The sequence below is a fragment of the Oncorhynchus nerka genome, linkage group LG9b, assembly GCF_034236695.1.
Source record: "Oncorhynchus nerka isolate Pitt River linkage group LG9b, Oner_Uvic_2.0, whole genome shotgun sequence".
NCBI lineage: Eukaryota > Metazoa > Chordata > Actinopteri > Salmoniformes > Salmonidae > Oncorhynchus > Oncorhynchus nerka.
Genome location: NC_088424.1, coordinates 32,165,236 through 32,183,179, shown reverse-complemented (window position 1 = coordinate 32,183,179; position 17,944 = coordinate 32,165,236). Strand labels below are relative to the sequence as shown.

General features: G+C 43.8%; 1 protein-coding gene across 1 annotated transcript; it reads left to right on the top strand.

The window, feature by feature from the left end:
* The first annotated feature begins 9,074 nt into the window (after positions 1–9,074).
* On the top strand, positions 9,075–17,621 carry LOC115114632 (zinc finger protein 263-like). Its single transcript, XM_029643043.2, has 4 exons — positions 9,075–9,632; positions 12,383–12,504; positions 12,661–12,775; positions 12,991–17,621. Exons 1-4 carry the CDS (start codon positions 9,428–9,430, stop codon positions 14,091–14,093), a joined length of 1,545 nt encoding a protein of 514 aa, XP_029498903.1. The 5' UTR covers positions 9,075–9,427; the 3' UTR covers positions 14,094–17,621.
* Positions 17,622–17,944: the final 323 nt, after the last annotated feature.

Genomic DNA, 17,944 nt, shown 5'->3' with positions numbered 1-17,944 from the left:
CTTCTGCACTCAACAATCCGGTCGCATTTCGCTTCGCTCCACAGGTAGTATCACATTTTTTATTTCATTTCATTACAGTACAACGGCTTGATTTGTTTGATCGTAGCTAGCTACATAGCTAGCTACATAGCCGTCTTTGTATCAAAGATAATTGTGTAGTCTAGAGCGATTTCCTAGGTTAGCTAGCCAGCTATTGTCGCTCTTTTAACGTAACGTAATCAACACTGCTAGCTAGCCAGCTAGCCCCGAATAGCAGCACAGTAGAAACTATTACACTCAACGGAACGACTTGATTAGTGTAGTGTCAACAACGCAGCCAATGCCAGCTAGCCTACATAGTCAACAACGCAGCCTCTGCCAGCTAGCCTACTTCAGCAGTACTGTATCATTTTAATCATTTTAGTCAATAAGATTCTTGCTACGTAAGCTTAACTTTCTGAACACTCGAGACGTGTAGTCCACTTGTCATTCCAATCTCCTTTGCATTAGCGTAGCCTCTTGTGTAGCCTGTCAACTATGTGTCTGTCTATCCCTGTTCTCTCCTCTCTGCACAGACCATACAAACGCTCCACACCGCGTGGCCGCGGCCACCCTAATCTGGTGGTCCCAGCGCGCACGACCCACGTGGAGTTCCAGGTCTCCGGTAGCCTCTGGAACTGCCGATCTGCGGCCAACACGGCAGAGTTCATCTCAGCCTATGCCTCCCTCCAGTCCCTCGACTTCTTGGCACTGACGGAAACATGGATCACCACAGACAACACTGCTACTCCTACTGCTCTCTCTTCGTCTGCCCACGTGTTCTCGCACACCCCGAGAGCTTCTGGTCAGCGGGGTGGTGGCACCGGGATCCTCATCTCTCCCAAGTGGTCATTCTCTCTTTCTCCCCTTACCCATCTGTCTATCGCCTCCTTTGAATTCCATGCTGTCACAGTTACCAGCCCTTTCAAGCTTAACATCCTTATCATTTATCGCCCTCCAGGTTCCCTCGGAGAGTTCATCAATGAGCTTGATGCCTTGATAAGCTCCTTTCCTGAGGACGGCTCACCTCTCACAGTTCTGGGCGACTTTAACCTCCCCACGTCTACCTTTGACTCATTCCTCTCTGCCTCCTTCTTTCCACTCCTCTCCTCTTTTGACCTCACCCTCTCACCTTCCCCCCCTACTCACAAGGCAGGAAATACGCTTGACCTCATCTTTACTAGATGCTGTTCTTCCACTAACCTCATTGCAACTCCCCTCCAAGTCTCCGACCACTACCTTGTATCCTTTTCCCTCTCGCTCTCATCCAACACTTCCCACACTGCCCCTACTCGGATGGTATCGCGCCGTCCCAACCTTCGCTCTCTCTCCCCCGCTACTCTCTCCTCTTCCATCCTATCATCTCTTCCCTCTGCTCAAACCTTCTCCAACCTATCTCCTGATTCTGCCTCCTCAACCCTCCTCTCCTCCCTTTCTGCATCCTTTGACTCTCTATGTCCCCTATCCTCCAGGCCGGCTCGGTCCTCCCCTCCCGCTCCGTGGCTCGACGACTCATTGCGAGCTCACAGAACAGGGCTCCGGGCAGCCGAGCGGAAATGGAGGAAAACTCGCCTCCCTGCGGACCTGACATCCTTTCACTCCCTCCTCTCTACATTTTCCTCTTCTCTCTCTGCTGCTAAAGCCACTTTCTACCACTCTAAATTCCAAGCATCTGCCTCTAGCCCTAGGAAGCTCTTTGCAACCTTCTCCTCCCTCCTGAATCCTCCTCCCCCTCCCCCCCCCTCCTCCCTCCCTGCAGATGACTTCGTCAACCATTTTGAAAAGAAGGTCGACGACATCCGATCCTCGTTTGCTAAGTCAAACGACACCGCTGGTTCTGCTCACACTGCCCTACCCTGTGCTCTGACCTCTTTCTCCCTCTCTCTCCAGATGAAATCTCGCGTCTTGTGACGGCCGGCCGCCCAACAACCTGCCCGCTTGACCCTATCCCCTCCTCTCTTCTCCAGACCATTTCCGGAGACCTTCTCCCTTACCTCACCTCGCTCATCAACTCATCCCTGACCGCTGGCTACGTCCCTTCCGTCTTCAAGAGAGCGAGAGTTGCACCCCTTCTGAAAAAACCTACACTCGATCCCTCCGATGTCAACAACTACAGACCAGTATCCCTTCTTTCTTTTCTCTCCAAAACTCTTGAACGTGCCGTCCTTGGCCAGCTCTCCCGCTATCTCTCTCAGAATGACCTTCTTGATCCAAATCAGTCAGGTTTCAAGACTAGTCATTCAACTGAGACTGCTCTTCTCTGTATCACGGAGGCGCTCCGCACTGCTAAAGCTAACTCTCTCTCCTCTGCTCTCATCCTTCTAGACCTATCGGCTGCCTTCGATACTGTGAACCATCAGATCCTCTCTCCACCCTCTCCGAGTTGGGCATCTCCGGCGCGGCCCACGCTTGATTGCGTCCTACCTGACAGGTCGCTCCTACCAGGTGGCGTGGCGAGAATCTGTCTCCACACCACGTGCTCTCACCACTGGTGTCCCCAGGGCTCTGTTCTAGGCCCTCTCCTATTCTCGCTATACACCAAGTCACTTGGCTCTGTCATAACCTCACATGGTCTCTCCTATCATTGCTATGCAGACGACACACAATTAATCTTCTCCTTTCCCCCTTCTGATGACCAGGTGGCGAATCGCATCTCTGCATGTCTGGCAGACATATCAGTGTGGATGACGGATCACCACCTCAAGCTGAACCTCGGCAAGACGGAGCTGCTCTTCCTCCCGGGGAAGGACTGCCCGTTCCATGATCTCGCCATCACGGTTGACAACTCCATTGTGTCCTCCTCCCAGAGCGCTAAGAACCTTGGCGTGATCCTGGACAACACCCTGTCGTTCTCAACTAACATCAAGGCGGTGGCCCGTTCCTGTAGGTTCATGCTCTACAACATCCGCAGAGTACGACCCTGCCTCACACAGGAAGCGGCGCAGGTCCTAATCCAGGCACTTGTCATCTCCCGTCTGGATTACTGCAACTCGCTGTTGGCTGGGCTCCCTGCCTGTGCCATTAAACCCCTACAACTCATCCAGAACGCCGCAGCCCGTCTGGTGTTCAACCTTCCCAAGTTCTCTCACGTCATCCCGCTCCTCCGCTCTCTCCACTGGCTTCCAGTTGAAGCTCGCATCCGCTACAAGACCATGGTGCTTGCCTACGGAGCTGTGAGGGGAACGGCACCTCAGTACCTCCAGGCTCTGATCAGGCCCTACACCCAAACAAGGGCACTGCGTTCATCCACCTCTGGCCTGCTCGCCTCCCTACCACTGAGGAAGTACAGTTCCCGCTCAGCCCAGTCAAAACTGTTCGCTGCTCTGGCCCCCCAATGGTGGAACAAACTCCCTCACGACGCCAGGACAGCGGAGTCAATCACCACCTTCCGGAGACACCTGAAACCCCACCTCTTTAAGGAATACCTAGGATAGGATAAAGTAATCCCTCTCACCCCCCTTAAAAGATTTAGATGCACTACTGTTCCACTGGATGTCATAAGGTGAATGCACCAATTTGTAAGTCGCTCTGGATAAGAGCGTCTGCTAAATGACTTAAATGTAAATGTAGTAGAGAGAATGATTTATTTCAGCTTTAATTTCTTTCATCACATTCCTAGTGGGTCAGAAGTTCACATACACTCAATTAGTATTTGGTAGCCTTGCCTTTAAACTGTTTAACTTGGGTCAAACATTTCAGGTAATCTTCCACAAGCTTCCCACAATAAGTTGGGTGAATTTTGGCCCATTCCTCCTGACAGAGCTGGTGTAACTTAGTCAGGTTTGTAGGCCTCCTTGCTCGCACACACTTTTTCAGTTCTGCCCACACATTTTCTATAGGATTGAGGTCAGGGCTTTGTGATGGCCAATCCAATACCTTGACTTTGTTGTCCTTAAGCCATTTTGCCACAAGTTTGGAAGTATGCTTGGGGTCATTGTCCATCTGGAAGACCAATTTGAGAACAAGCTTTAACTTCCTGACTGATGTCTTGAGATGTTGCTTCAATATATCCAGATAATTTCCCTCATGAAGCCATCTATTTTGTGAAGTGCACCAGTCCCTCCTGCAGCAAAGCACCCCAACAACATGATGCTGCACCCCTGTGCTTCACAGTTGGGATGGTGTCTTTGGCTTGCAAGCCTCCCCCTTTTTCCTCCAAACATAACAATGGTCATTATGGCCAAACAGTTCTATTTTTGTTTCATCAGACCAGAGGACATTTCTCCAAAGCCTTTCAGGTTATGTCGATATAGGACTCGTTTTACTGTGGATATAGTAAATTATGACAAGCATACCCATAACATGATGCAGCCACCACCATGCTTGAAAATATGAAGAGTGGTACTCAGTGATGTGTTGTTGGATTTGCCCCAAACGCTTTGTATTCAGGACATAAAGTTAATTTCTTTGCCACATTTTTTGCAGTTTTACTATAGTACCTTATTGCAAACAGGATGCGTGTTTTGGGATAATTTTATTCTGTACAAGCATCCTTCATTTCCAGCAGCAGCATACCACCCTGCATCAGACACTAGATGCTGCTGGAAGTGGTGTTGGAGGGCCAGTAGGAGGCACCCTTTCCTCTGGTCTGAAAAAAATATCCCAATGGACCAGGGCAGTGATTGGGGACATTGCCCTGTGTAGGGTGCCATCTTTCGGATGGGATGTTAAATGGGTGTCCTGACTCTGTGGTCACTAAAGAGCCCATGGCACTTATCGTAAGAATAGGGTTGTTAACCCCGGTGTCCAGGCTAAAATCCCAATCTTGCCCTCATACGGTCACCTAATCAAACCGAGCTTACAATTGACTCCTTCATCCGATCCCCTGTAACTATTCCCCAGGTTGTTGCTGTAAATGAGAATGGGTTCTCAGTCCACCAAAAGAAGACCACCAAATACTCTTGAAATCTCCATCCCTAACTACAACATTTTCAGACAAGATAGAAAGGCCAAAGGGGGTGGTGTTGCAATCTACTGCAGAGAGAGCCTGCAGAGTGCTGTCCTACTATCCAGGTCTGTACCCACACAATTTGAACTACTACTTTTAAAAATCCACCTCTCTAAAAACAAGTCCCTCACTGTTGCCGCCTGCTATAGACCACCCTCTGCCCCCAGCTGTGCTCTGGACACCATATGTGAACTGATTGCCCCCCATCTATCTTCAGAGCTCGTGCTGCTAGTGACCTAGGTGACCTATACTGGAACATGCTTAACACCCCAGCCATCCTACAATCTAAGCTTGATGCCCTCAATCTGACACAAATTATCAATGAACCTACCAGGTACCACCCCAAAGCCTTAAACACGGGCACCCTCATAGATATCATCCTAACCAAATTGCCCTCTAAATACACCTCTGCTGTTTTCAACCAAGATCACTGCCTCATTGCCTGCATCCGTAATGGGTCAGTGGTCAATTACCTCCACTCATCACTGTCAAACACTTCAGCGAGCAGGCCTTTCTAATAGACCTGGCCTGGGTATCCTGGAAGGATATTGACCTCACCCTGTCAGTAGAAGATGCCTGTTTTTTTTTTTTAAATGCCTTCCTCACCATCTTAAATAAGCACGCCCCATTCAAGACATTTAGAACCAGAAACAGATATAGCCATTGGTTCTCTCCAGACCTGACTGCCCTTAACCAACACAAAAACATCCTATGGCGTTCTGCATTAGCATTGAACAGCCCCCGTGATATGCAACTTTTCAGGGAAGTTAGAAACCAATATACACAGGCAGTTAGAAAAGCCAAGGCTAGCTTTTTCAAGCCGAAATTTGCTTCCTGCAACACAAACTCAAAACTAAATGCATGCTCTTCAACCGATCGCTGCCTGCACCTGCCCGCCCGTCCAGCATCACTACTCTGGACAGTTCTGACTTAGAATATGTTGACAACTACAAATACCTAGGTGTCTGGATAGACTGTAAACTCTCCTTCCAGACTCACATCAAACATCTCCAATCCAAAGTTAAATATAGAATTGGCTTCCTATTTCGCAACAAAGCATCCTTCACTCATGCTGCCAAACATACCCTTGTAAATCTGACCATCCTACCGATCCTCGACTTCGGCGATGTCATTTACAAAATAGCCTCCAATACCCTACTCAATAAATTGGATGCAGTCTATCACAGTTCCTCCGTTTTGTCACCAATGCCCCATCTACTACCCACCACTGCGACCTGTACACTCTCGTTGCCTGGCCCTCGCTTCATACTCCTCGCCAAACCCACTGGCTCCAGGTCATCTACAAGACCCTGCTAGGTAAAGTCCCCCTTTATCTCAGCTCGCTGGTCACCATAGCAGCACCCACCTGTAGCACGCGTTCCAGCAGGTACTGTATATCTCCCTGGTCACCCCCAAAACCAATTCTTTCTTTGGCCGCCTCTCCTTCCAGTTCTCTGCTGCCAATGACTGGAACGAACTACAAAAATCTCTGAAACTGGAAACACTTATCTCCCTCACTAGCTTTAAGTACCAACTGTCAGAGCAGCTCACAGATTACTGCACCTGTACATAGCCCACCTATAATTTAGTCCAAACAACTACCTCTTCCCCTACTGTATTTATTTTGCTCCTTTGCACCCCATTATCTATTTTTCTACTTTGCACATTCTTCCACTGCAAATCTACCATTCCAGTGTTTTACTTGCTGTATTGTATTTACTTCGCCACCATGGCCTTTTTTGCCTTTACCTCCCAAATCTCACCTCATTTGCTCACATTGTATATAGACTTATTTTTCTACTGTATTATTGACTGTATGTTTGTTTTACACCATGTGTAACTGTGTTGTTGTTGTATGTGTCAAACTGCTTTGCTTTATCTTTGCCAGGTCGCAATTGTAAATGAGAACTTGTTCTCAACTTGCCTACCTGGTTAAGTAAAGGTGAAATAAAAAAAAAATAGAAGTCAACTTACCTAGTAAAATAACGGTTAAATATAAAATGTACTCTGTCATTTAGGTTAGTATTGTGGAGTAACTACAATCAGTGGGGTAAAGTACTTATGCAAAAATACTTTAGAGTACCACTTAAGTTGTTTTTGGGGGAATCTTTACTATTTATATTTTTGACAACTTTTTACTTTTACTTCACTACATTCCTCAAGAAAATAATGTACTTTTTACTACATACATTTTCTCTGACACCCGAAAGTACTTGTTACATTTTGAATGCTTAGCAGGACAGGAAAATGGTCCAATTCACACACTTATCAAGAGAACAACCCTGGTTATCCCTACTGCGTCTGATCTGCGACTCACTAAACACAAACACTTCATTTATAAGTTGTCTGAATGTTGGAGTGTGCCCCTGGCTAAAAAAAACAAGAACATTGTGCCATCTGGTTTGCTTAATGTAAAGAATTTCAAATTATTTATATGTTTACTTTCGATACTTAAGTATATTTATTACCAAATACTTTAAATATTTTACTGGTTGACTTTCACTTTTACTTGAGTCATTTTCTATTAAGGTATGTTTACTTTGACTCAAGGTTGACAATTAGGTACTTTTTCCACCACTGACTACAATGTTATGCTGTCCTCTGTTTCTCCGATCACAGCCATTAAACTATACAGTGGGGCAAAAAATTATTTAGTCAGCCACCAATTGTGCAAGTTCTCCCACTTAAAAATACTTATTTTCCACCATAATTTGCAAATAAATTCATTAAAAATCCTACAATGTGATTTTCTGGATTTTTTTCTCTCATTTTGTCTGTCATAGTTGAAGTTTACCTATAATGAGAATTACAGGCCTCTCATATTTTTACGTGGGAGAACTTGCACAATTGATGGCTGACTAAATACTTTTTTGCCCCACTGTAACTGTTTTTAAGTCACCATTGGCCTCATGGTGAAATCCCTGTGCTGTTTCCTTCCTCTTGCAACTGAGTTAGGAAGGCCACCTGTGTCTTTGTAGTGACTGGGTGTATTGATACACCATCCAAAGTATAAGTATTAACTTCACCATGCTCAAAGGGATATTCAATGTTTTTATTTATTTATTTCACCTTTATTTAACCAGGTAGGCTAGTTGAGAACAAGTTCTCATTTACAACTGCGACCTGGCCAGGATAAAGCAAAGCAGTTAGACGCATACAACAACAGAGTTACACATGGAATAAACAACCATACAGTCAATAATACAATAGAAAAAGTCTATATACAGTGTTAGCAGATGAGGGAGGTAAGACAATAAATAGGCCATAGTGGCGAAACAATTACAATAAAACAATTAAACACTGGAGTGATAGATGTGCAGAAGATGAATGTGCAGGTAGAGATACTGGGGTGCAAAGGAGCAAAATAAATAACAGTATGGGGATGGGGTAGTTGGATGGGCTATGTACAGGTGCAGTCTGCTTTTAGAATGATTTTATTTTACCCATCTACCAATAGGGGCCTTTCTTTGTGAAGCATTGGAAAACTTCCCTGGTCTTGTGATTGAATTTGTGTTTGAAATTCACTGCTCGATTGAGGCACCTTACAGATAATTGTAAGTGTGGGGTACAGAGATGAGGTAGTCATTCAAAAATCATGTTAAAACACTATTATTGCACACAGAGTGAGTCCATGCAACTTATGTGACTCAAGCAAATGTTTACTTCTGAACTTATTTAGGTTTGCCATAAGAGAATTGAGCTTTTCATTTTGAATTAATTAGTAAAAATGTCTAAAAACATCATTCGACTTTGACAATATGGGGTATTGTGTGTATGCCAGTGATACAAAATCCAAATGTAATGAATTTTAAATGCAGGCTGTCACATAGCATCATGTGGAAAATGTCAAGGGCTGTGAATACTTTCTGAAGGCCTATTATGCATTAATAACCAAGTGTGCCACCTGCATTTTTTTTGTCTTCTAGATATGGCTACCTTTCACTGTATATGCAAATTAGAATATACCCTGTTATTTGCTGGCCAGTGCTAATTCATAACATTTTTGAAAGGCTGTTGCACTCTGATATTTACGGTAATAAATAAACTGGCAGGGGCTTCAAGACTTCACAGCAGAAACACTACAAGGACTATTGTCGCTAGGAAATGTCCCGCCCTAACAGGAGTCGTTCGAGCCTGTGTAGGGACCTGATAAGAACTTTTTTTTCTTCTTTTTTTTAAAACAGAAAAGCAGGTTGGTGTTTTTTAATTCATATTTTACTTACATATTTCAATTTTTGGGATCTTTATTATTCACCCGCACAGTAGGTGGCGGAATGCACATCACATTGTTGCGAACGCCATTATACCACAGAAGAAGAAGAACAATTGCGCGTATCTCCCGCTTCACTACATTGTTGTCATTTATCAACATATACGGCTTGTTTTTTGCACGTTATCTTGGAAATTGAATAGTATTTACTTCACACAAGAAATACGCATCTGTAATTTGGGCTGGACAAGATGGCGAGCTGCAATTTTCAGGCGCAGTTGGTATCGGTTATGGAGGTATTGGCTAAAGCAGCAGTAGCAGAAATAAACAAACGTGTAGATGATAGCTGTGCTGTTATACGTTTGGAAATGACCCAAAGCCAGCGAGATATTGATGTACTGAAAAGGAAGTGGCAAATTATGGAGAGCGAGCTGGAGAAGACGCGCAGACGAAAAGGTACTGTTAGTTGATGTGTTACTTTTTATTGTAAATGTATAGCCTGGAACGTCTGAATTATACTGGATTCAACGTCCGGCATAAATGAGCGTTTGGATCAGGAAAGTTGACTCACGATCTCTACCAATCAGAATGTAATTTTTTTAAATTTACTTTACCGGTTGGGGCGTTGGCATGTAGGAATATGTGTGAGCCACAGGAAAGTATAATAAAATCAACTTTTCAAAGTGCTTGTAGTTTATTCATATTTCTATCACCTGAAGCATGCACACAATTTGAAAATACATACACACCACCATGCATACTTGCCTAGCTCCGTAATGGTTTTGTGCATGCTTCAGTTTATAGAAATCTGAATGCACTATTTATTTAATTAGGCAAGTTAGTTAATACTAAGAACAAATTCTTATTTTACAATGATGACCAAACCCTCCCCTAAACCAGGATGATGCTGGGCCAATTGTGCTTTGCCCTATGTGACTCCCGATCACAACCATTTGTGATACAGCCCGGGATTGAACCAGGGTCTGTAGTGATGCTGCGCCACTCGAGAGCACTTTGAAAGGTTGATTTAATTATACTTTCCTGTGGATATTGTCTCACAATCAAATTATATTTGTCACATGCGCCGAATACAACAGGTGTAACATAAACTCTTACATCGCCTTGGTCTGTAAAATTGCCCTTACTTTAGCGCCCCAAAAACGTAATACTTCCAGATCAACTGTAATGTCATTACCATTGTAAAGCACAGTTTATCCCCTTTCCAACAGAATCAATTACATGACCTAAACGCTGCCCTGTTCTGCATAATTCAAGCAGGCAATGAGCCCCGTCGGGTCTTTTTAAAAACGGCGGGTGGGGAAGCGAAACTAATGCGTGATAGTGAGAAGGAGAGATGTTGTGTGGGAAAATTGCTTTTTTTCACTTGATCTGTCAAACGTATCACCTTATCGCCTCTAAAATGTAAATAAAACACTATAAAGAGTTTTTATATAATGTGTCATTACATACCTATTTGAAGGTTTGTGTCGAATTTGAATCGGGTTTTTAGGGTGGTGCTAAAGTGATCTTAGACATGAACAATTGTACACCTCCACAAGTCTGGTTCATCCATGGGAGCAATTTCCAAACGCCTGAAGGTACCACGTTCATCTGTACAAACAATAGTATGCAAGTATAAACACCATGGGACCATGCAGTCGTCATACTTCTCAGGAAGGAGACTCATTGTGTCTCCTAGAGATTAACGTACTTTGGTGTGAAAAGTGCAATTCAATCCCAGAACAACAGCAAAGGACCTTGTAAAGATGCTGGAGGAAAAGGGTACAAAAGTATCTATATCCACAGTGAAAACTAGTCCTATATCGACATAACCTGAAAGGCCGCTCAGCATGGAGAAGCCACTGCTCCATAACCGCCATTAAAAAAAAGCCAGACTATGGATTTGCAACCGCACATGGGGACAAAGTTTGTACTTTCTGGAGAAATGTCCTCTGGTCTGATGAAACAAAAATAGAACTGTTTGGCCATAATGACCATCGTTGTGTTTGGAGGGAAAAGGGGCTTGTGCAGGTGCTTTGCTGCAGGAGGGACTGGTGCACTTCACAAAATAGATGGCATCATGAGGATGGAAAATTATGTGGATTTATTGAAGCAACATCTCAAGACATCAGTCAGGAAGTTAAAGCTTGGTCGCAAATGGGTCTTCCAAATGGACAATGACCCCAAGCATACTTCCAAAGTTGTGGAAAAATGGCTTAAGGACAGCAAAGTCAAGGTATTGGAGTGGCCATCACAAATACCTGATCTCAATCCCATAGAAAATGTGTGGGCAAGGAGGCCGACAAACCTGACTCAGTTACACCAGCTCTGTCAAGAGGAATAGGCCATAATTCACCCATCTTATTGTGGAAGGCTACCCGAAACATTTGACCCATGTTAAACCATTTAAAGGCAATGCTACCAAATACTAATTAAGTGTATGTAATCTTCTGACCCACTGAGAATGTGATGAAATAAAAGCTGAAATTAATCATTCTCTCTACTATTATTCTGACATTTCACATTCTTAAAATAAAGTGGTGATCCTAACTGACCTAAGACAGGGAATTGTTACTAGGATTAAATGTCAGGAATTGTGAAAAACTGAGTTTAAATGTATTTGGCTAAGGTGTATGTAAACTTCTGACTTCAACTGTATGTACATGCAGGTAGGGGGAAAAGTGACTTGGCAATCAGGATAAATGATACAGAGTAGTAGCGGCGTATATGAAGTGTGTTTTGTGAGCTGATGTAGTGTATGTGTGTGTTGGAGTGTGAGTGTGGATAGATCTGGTGCAAGAGAGTCTACTTGCACTGACTCTCTTGCACCAGCTCTATCCACACTCACACTCCAACACACACATACACTACATATGTGGAAGCCATTTGATTAACTATTCAGCAGTCTTATGGCTTGGTGGGTAGAAGCTGTTCAGGAGCCTTTTGTTCCCAGACTTGGCGCTTGCCGTACCGCTTTTCCTACCAGCACAAGGATCAACGACAAGTTAAAATATGATTTTATTCAACATTCTGGCTTGTGAGGTCGTGAGAGAACTTTCCTGATCCTGACGCTCATTTATGCCCGATATAGAATTCAAGGAAATTTTACGTCGCATCTCCAGACTAGTAAATTGATAGTATATGCAAAACCCAAATGTGTGAATAGCCTAATATTTAATATTTGACTGAAAACAATTATTTTCCAGGTTTTTACCCCGTGGCTTCAGAGAGATCTTCATATCCAGTCAAGATTGTTTTGAAAAAACAGAGGAGTAACTCACAGTGCAGAGACGAAGAGCTGGCTGTTGAAGAGGACTCTCAACCCCAGGTATGATACATCACCTTTAACAATTACAGAGACCTAACATCTTGATCAATTCTGATATTGGATTATCAGGAGATTTTTGCGCTTTTGTGTGATTCATGAGTATGAAAAGCATTAGACATGGTGTTTCCAGAGTAATAACCTCAGTCCCTGTTACAGCCTACTGATGTGGAGCAGAGAGTGGAGACTGAACCCATACTGATCAAAGATGAGGAGACAGCAGAGGATGTGTGGAAGACTGACCCTCAGGAAGAGCTCAGGATCACTGGAGAGGGTGGGTGTGACCATAAGGGGTACTGCTGTCTGTCTATGGAAGAATGTGTGGGTGTGGTGGTATGCACATTCCAAATTGCTACATTGGTGTTGGGTGCTTCATGTTCTGGCATATGGAGTGCACATACACACACAGTCAGTTCTAAAGCAGTCATATTTTGCAACTGTTAAGGGTCTTTTGTAATGTTTATTTTATGTTGATCCCCAAATCTTTAGAGTCTGGTTCCAAGCCTGGGAAACCACCATCCTTTGAGCAACGGCACTGTGATGAGGACTTCATCACACAACCCAATATATCTCCCAGAGACTCAGTGGAACATTACCCCAATTCTGATCGTCCAGAGGAACCAGGCACACCCCAGCTCGCATCTACAGAGGTGTTCAGTACAGAGCAGCACCGGCCAGACAAGGACTCACTAGACCTAGTGATGGTGAAAGAGGAGGAGCTGGATCAGACCATGACCCTGGCAGGACCTGACCAGTTTGTCATGGATGAGACTGATGGGCAGCTGTGGACCTCTGTGGATCCAGGCAGAGACACTGACCCTGATGGTCACCCAGATTTCTCCTTTCATTCCACAGAAGAGTACTCTCAGAATATCTCAATGGTCCCATCTCATAGTGGGGTGCCATCTGTTCCTACTATGACAGATGATGTAGGGCCATCGCTTCACTCTTCTATATGGAAACCACATGCTAACATGTTCAGTGCAGCAGCACACATGAAAAGACATGTCAGGACATTGGCTGATGAGACTAGACAACAGATGCCAGAGGGACAGAGCAGTGAGATGCTGAACTCAAGTAATGAAGGAAATAGTTTAGCTCTACAGCCAAGACTGCATCAATACAGGGCTTCAGAAGCAACAGTGAGATTGAGTGAGTGCATGACAGGGTCAAACATGGCCACCACCTCCACCTTCTCTGGATACAGCCTGAGTCACAGTAGTTTTAACATGGTGAAGAGAATGAGGAGTCAGTGGAGATCAGGCGGCACCACCGAGAGGCGATTCAGCTGCACCTTCTGTGGGAAGAGCTTCCAGCGTCTCTGCCAGCTCAAAGAACACCTCCGAAGTCACACCGGAGAGAAACCGTACACCTGTGAACAGTGTGGCAGGAGTTTTACCAAGCAGTGCAACCTGATCAGACATGCTATGGTCCACAGTGGGGAGAAGCCCTACGAGTGCACACAGTGTGGGAAATGCTTCACCCGGCGCTCCAAAATGACGTCACATCAGAGAACTCACATAGCAGAGAATGCAGTGTCTAAATACGTGATACCTGCATACCCTGGGGATCCACACACAAGTTTAATGTAGTCTCAGAACAGATGGAACAAATAGAAACTTAATTGCATTGTTTTTCGCTAACACTTTCTATGTGAAATTGTGGTACAGAAGGTATTTTGAAACGTTTTGACAAGTTTTTCCTACGAATTGATATGTGAATATGTTTGACTGATGGCTCATCACTTTCATTATAACAACTTATTTACAACTGGTAACAATGTGTGTTTGTACCACAAAATCATAAAAACAACGTTATATAATAAATAATCATATTGATTTCATGAGTCAATCTGCACTTTTAGATGAATGATAATACATGGGACAATTATAAAGCGCTTCTCAATGACCCAAAGTCGATTTAGAATTGTAGAAACTAAAAAAAAACTACAAGACAACAACAGCAGGGAGAAACTTTAAAAAATGAAAAGAAGGGGGAGGGCCTTAAAGTAGGGAAAATAGTGTGATGTGTCCTCAGTCCTCGTCTCTTTTTGAGAAAGGTCCAAGGTAATGGAGGAGTAGCGACGAGGAGAGTGATGGACATAAATGTGCTTGTATTTAATGAGACAGTCCTTGTCCACTTGAGCATCATCAGGGAAGGACGGTTACAGGGATGGATCCCAAAATAAATGAGTAAAGTGATAATTTGTTTAAGTTAGTTGTGCAAGACATTTTATAGATTAAAGGATAAATAGCATATCATTTTTAAAGGTGAACTGCACTCACTGATTGCGCTTGTGATACTTCCGGTGCTCATTAAGAAATACAGCAGCCATTCCTCAAGGCCAAAATAGTTGTCTTTGTGGTTTAATGTGGATGTTTCTTTGCCCCTTCAATCACAACAAACAAACGGGGACAAGGCTGAGTAACAGTGAGTTAAGCTAGTTTTGACACAATTGAATGCATTCAACTGCAATGTGTATTTTTAGGGGTAATCAATCAGAGAGGAGCGGGGGGCTGCCTTAATCGACATCCACGTCATCGGCACCTGTGGAACAGTCTTGCTCAGGGATAGGATGACAGATTTTTAACATGTCAGCCCAAGGATTCGGTCCAGCAACCTTTTGGTGACTGGCCAAACGCTCCTACCCACCAGGCTACCTGCCTGACTTAGAAGTTTTGAAGTTAACTTCTCTTGATCTCAAGATGATCTGCTAATTCAGTTCTATGTGTAGACTAAAGCCTGTGTTGATCTTGTGTTTAGCCAACCTGACAGCAGCTAGCTAGCTAGCACAGTTTCGAGATAGGCTAGCTGGGTGATATTTCTCTGTCAAATCAGTTACAGTGCATTCAGAAAGTATTCATATCCATTGACTTATTCCACACTTTGTGTTACAGCCTGAATTCAAAATGTATTATTTAAAAAAATTACACACTACCCCATAATGATAGTGATAACATATTTTTTTGCAAATGCATTGAAAATTAAATACAGTATTCACATCCCTGAGTCAATACATGTTAGAATCACCTTTGGCAGCGATTACAGCTGTGAGTCTTTCTGGGTAAGTCTTTAAGAGCTTTGCACCTAGATTGTACAATATTTGCACATTATTCTTTTTTAAATTCTTCAAGCTCTGGCAAGTTGGTTGTTGAGCATTGCTAGACAGCAATTTTCAAGTCTTGCCATAGATTTTCAAGCAGATTGTAACCACCCATTAACATTTTAATGTTGTCTTGTAAGCAACTCCAGTGTATATTTGGCGTTGTGTTTTAGGTTATTGTTATTATATCCAGAACATAAAGTTTATTTCTTTGCCACATTTTTTGCAGTTTTACTTTAGTTCCTTATTGCAAACATGATGTATGATTTGGATTTTTTAAATTCTGTACAGGCTTCCTTCTTTTAACTCTGTCATTTAGGTTAGTATTGTGGAGTAATTACAATGTTAAGCTGTCCTCCATTTGATCCTATCAGTCATTCAACTCTAACTGTTTTAAAGTCATCATTGGCCTTGCCATGAAATCCCTGAGCAGTGTTCTTCCTCTCTGGCAACTGAGTTAGGAAGTCTGGCTACTGAGGACGCCTTTATCTTTGTAGTGAATGGGTGTATTGATACACCATCCCAAAGTGTAATTAATGCTCAAAGGGATATTCAATGTCTGCTTTTTTTTACCCATCTAAACTCAGCAAAAAAAGAAACGTCCCTTTTTCAGGACCTTGTCTTTCAAAGATAATTCGTCAAAAATCCAAATAACTTCACAGATCTTCATTGTAAAGGGTTTAGACACTGTTTCCCATGCTTGTTCAATGGACCATAAACGATTAATGAACATGCACCTGTGGAACAGTCAAGACACTAACAGCTTACAGACAGTAGGCAATTAAGGTAACAGTTATGAACACTTAGGACACTAAAGAGGCCTTTCTACTGCCTCTGAAAAACACCAAAAGAAAGATGCCCAGGGTCCCTGCTCATCTGTGTGAATGTGCCTTAGGCATGCTGCAAGGAGACATGAGGACTGCAGATTTGGCCAGGGCAATAAATTGCAATGGCTGTACTGTGAGACGCTACAGGGAGATAGGACGGACAGTTGATCTTCCTCGCAGTGGCAGACCACGTGTGGCAACACCTACACAGGATTGGTACATCCGAACATCACACCTGCGGGACAGGTACAGGATGGCAACAACATCTGCCCGAGTTACACCAGGAACGCACAATCTCTCCATCAGTGCTCAGACTGTCCGCAATAGGCTGAGAGAGGCTGGACTGAGGACTTGTAGGCCTGTTGTAAGGCTGGTCCTCACCAGATATCACCGGGCAACAATGTTGCCTATTGGCACAAACCCACCGTCCCTGGACCAGACAGGACTGGCAAAAAGTGCTCTTCACTGACGAGTCACAGTTTTGTCTCACCAGTGGTGATGGTCAGATTTGCATTTATGGTTGAAGGAATGAGCGTTACACCGAGGCCTGTACTCTGGAGCGGGATCGATTTGGAGGTGTTGGTCTGGGGCGGTGTGTCACAGCATCATCGGACTGAGCTTGTTGTCATTGCAGGTAATCTCAACGCTGTGCGTTACAGGGAAGACATCCTCCTCCCTCATGTGGTACCCTTCCTGCAGGCTCATCCTGACATGACCCTCCAGCATGACAATGCCACCAACCATACTGCTCGTTCTGTGCGTGATTTCCTGCAAGACAGGAATGTCGGTATTCTGCCATGGCCAGTGAAGAGCCCTGATCTCAATCCCATTGAGTATGTCTGGGATCGGAGGGTGAGGGCTAGGGCCATTCCCCCCAGAAATGTCCGGGAACTTGCAGGTGTCTTGGTGGAAGAGTGGGGAAACAACTCGCAGAAAGAACTTGCAAATCTGGTGCACTCCATGAGGAGGAGATTCACTGCAGTACTTAATGCAGCTGGTGGCCACACCAGATACTGACTGTTACTTTTGATTTTGACCCCTCCCCCCTTTGTCCAGGGACACATTATTCAATTTCTGTTTGTCACATGTCTGTGGAACTTGTTCAGTTTATGTCTCAGTTGTTGAATCTTATGTCCATACAAATATTTACCCATGTTAAGTTTGCTGAAAATAAAAGCAGTTGACAGTGAGAGGACGTTTCTTTTTTTGCTGAGTTTACTAATAGTTTCCTTTCTTTGAGGCATTGGAAAACCTCCCTGGTCTTTGTGGTTGAATCGGTTTGAAATGCAATGCGCGACTGAGGGACCTTACAATTATCTGTATGTGTGGGGTATAGAGATGAGGTAGTCATTCAAAAATCATGTTACACTTATTGCACACCGAATGAGTCCATGCAACCTATGTGATTTGTTAGGCACATTTTTACTCCTGAACTTATTTATGCTTGCCATAACATAAGGGTTGAATACTTATTGACTGAAGACATTTCAAATTTTCATTTGTAAAATGTCTA

Excerpts from the sequence above, each read along its gene's own strand:
- LOC115114632 (XM_029643043.2), top strand. The coding sequence starts at position 9,428 with ATGGCGAGCTGCAATTTTCAGGCGCAGTTGGTATCGGTTATGGAGGTA. Across the intron at positions 12,505-12,660 it reads AAGAGGACTCTCAACCCCAG|CCTACTGATGTGGAGCAGAG; the intron begins GTATGATACATC and ends TCCCTGTTACAG. Across the intron at positions 12,776-12,990 it reads GCTCAGGATCACTGGAGAGG|AGTCTGGTTCCAAGCCTGGG; the intron begins GTGGGTGTGACC and ends CCAAATCTTTAG.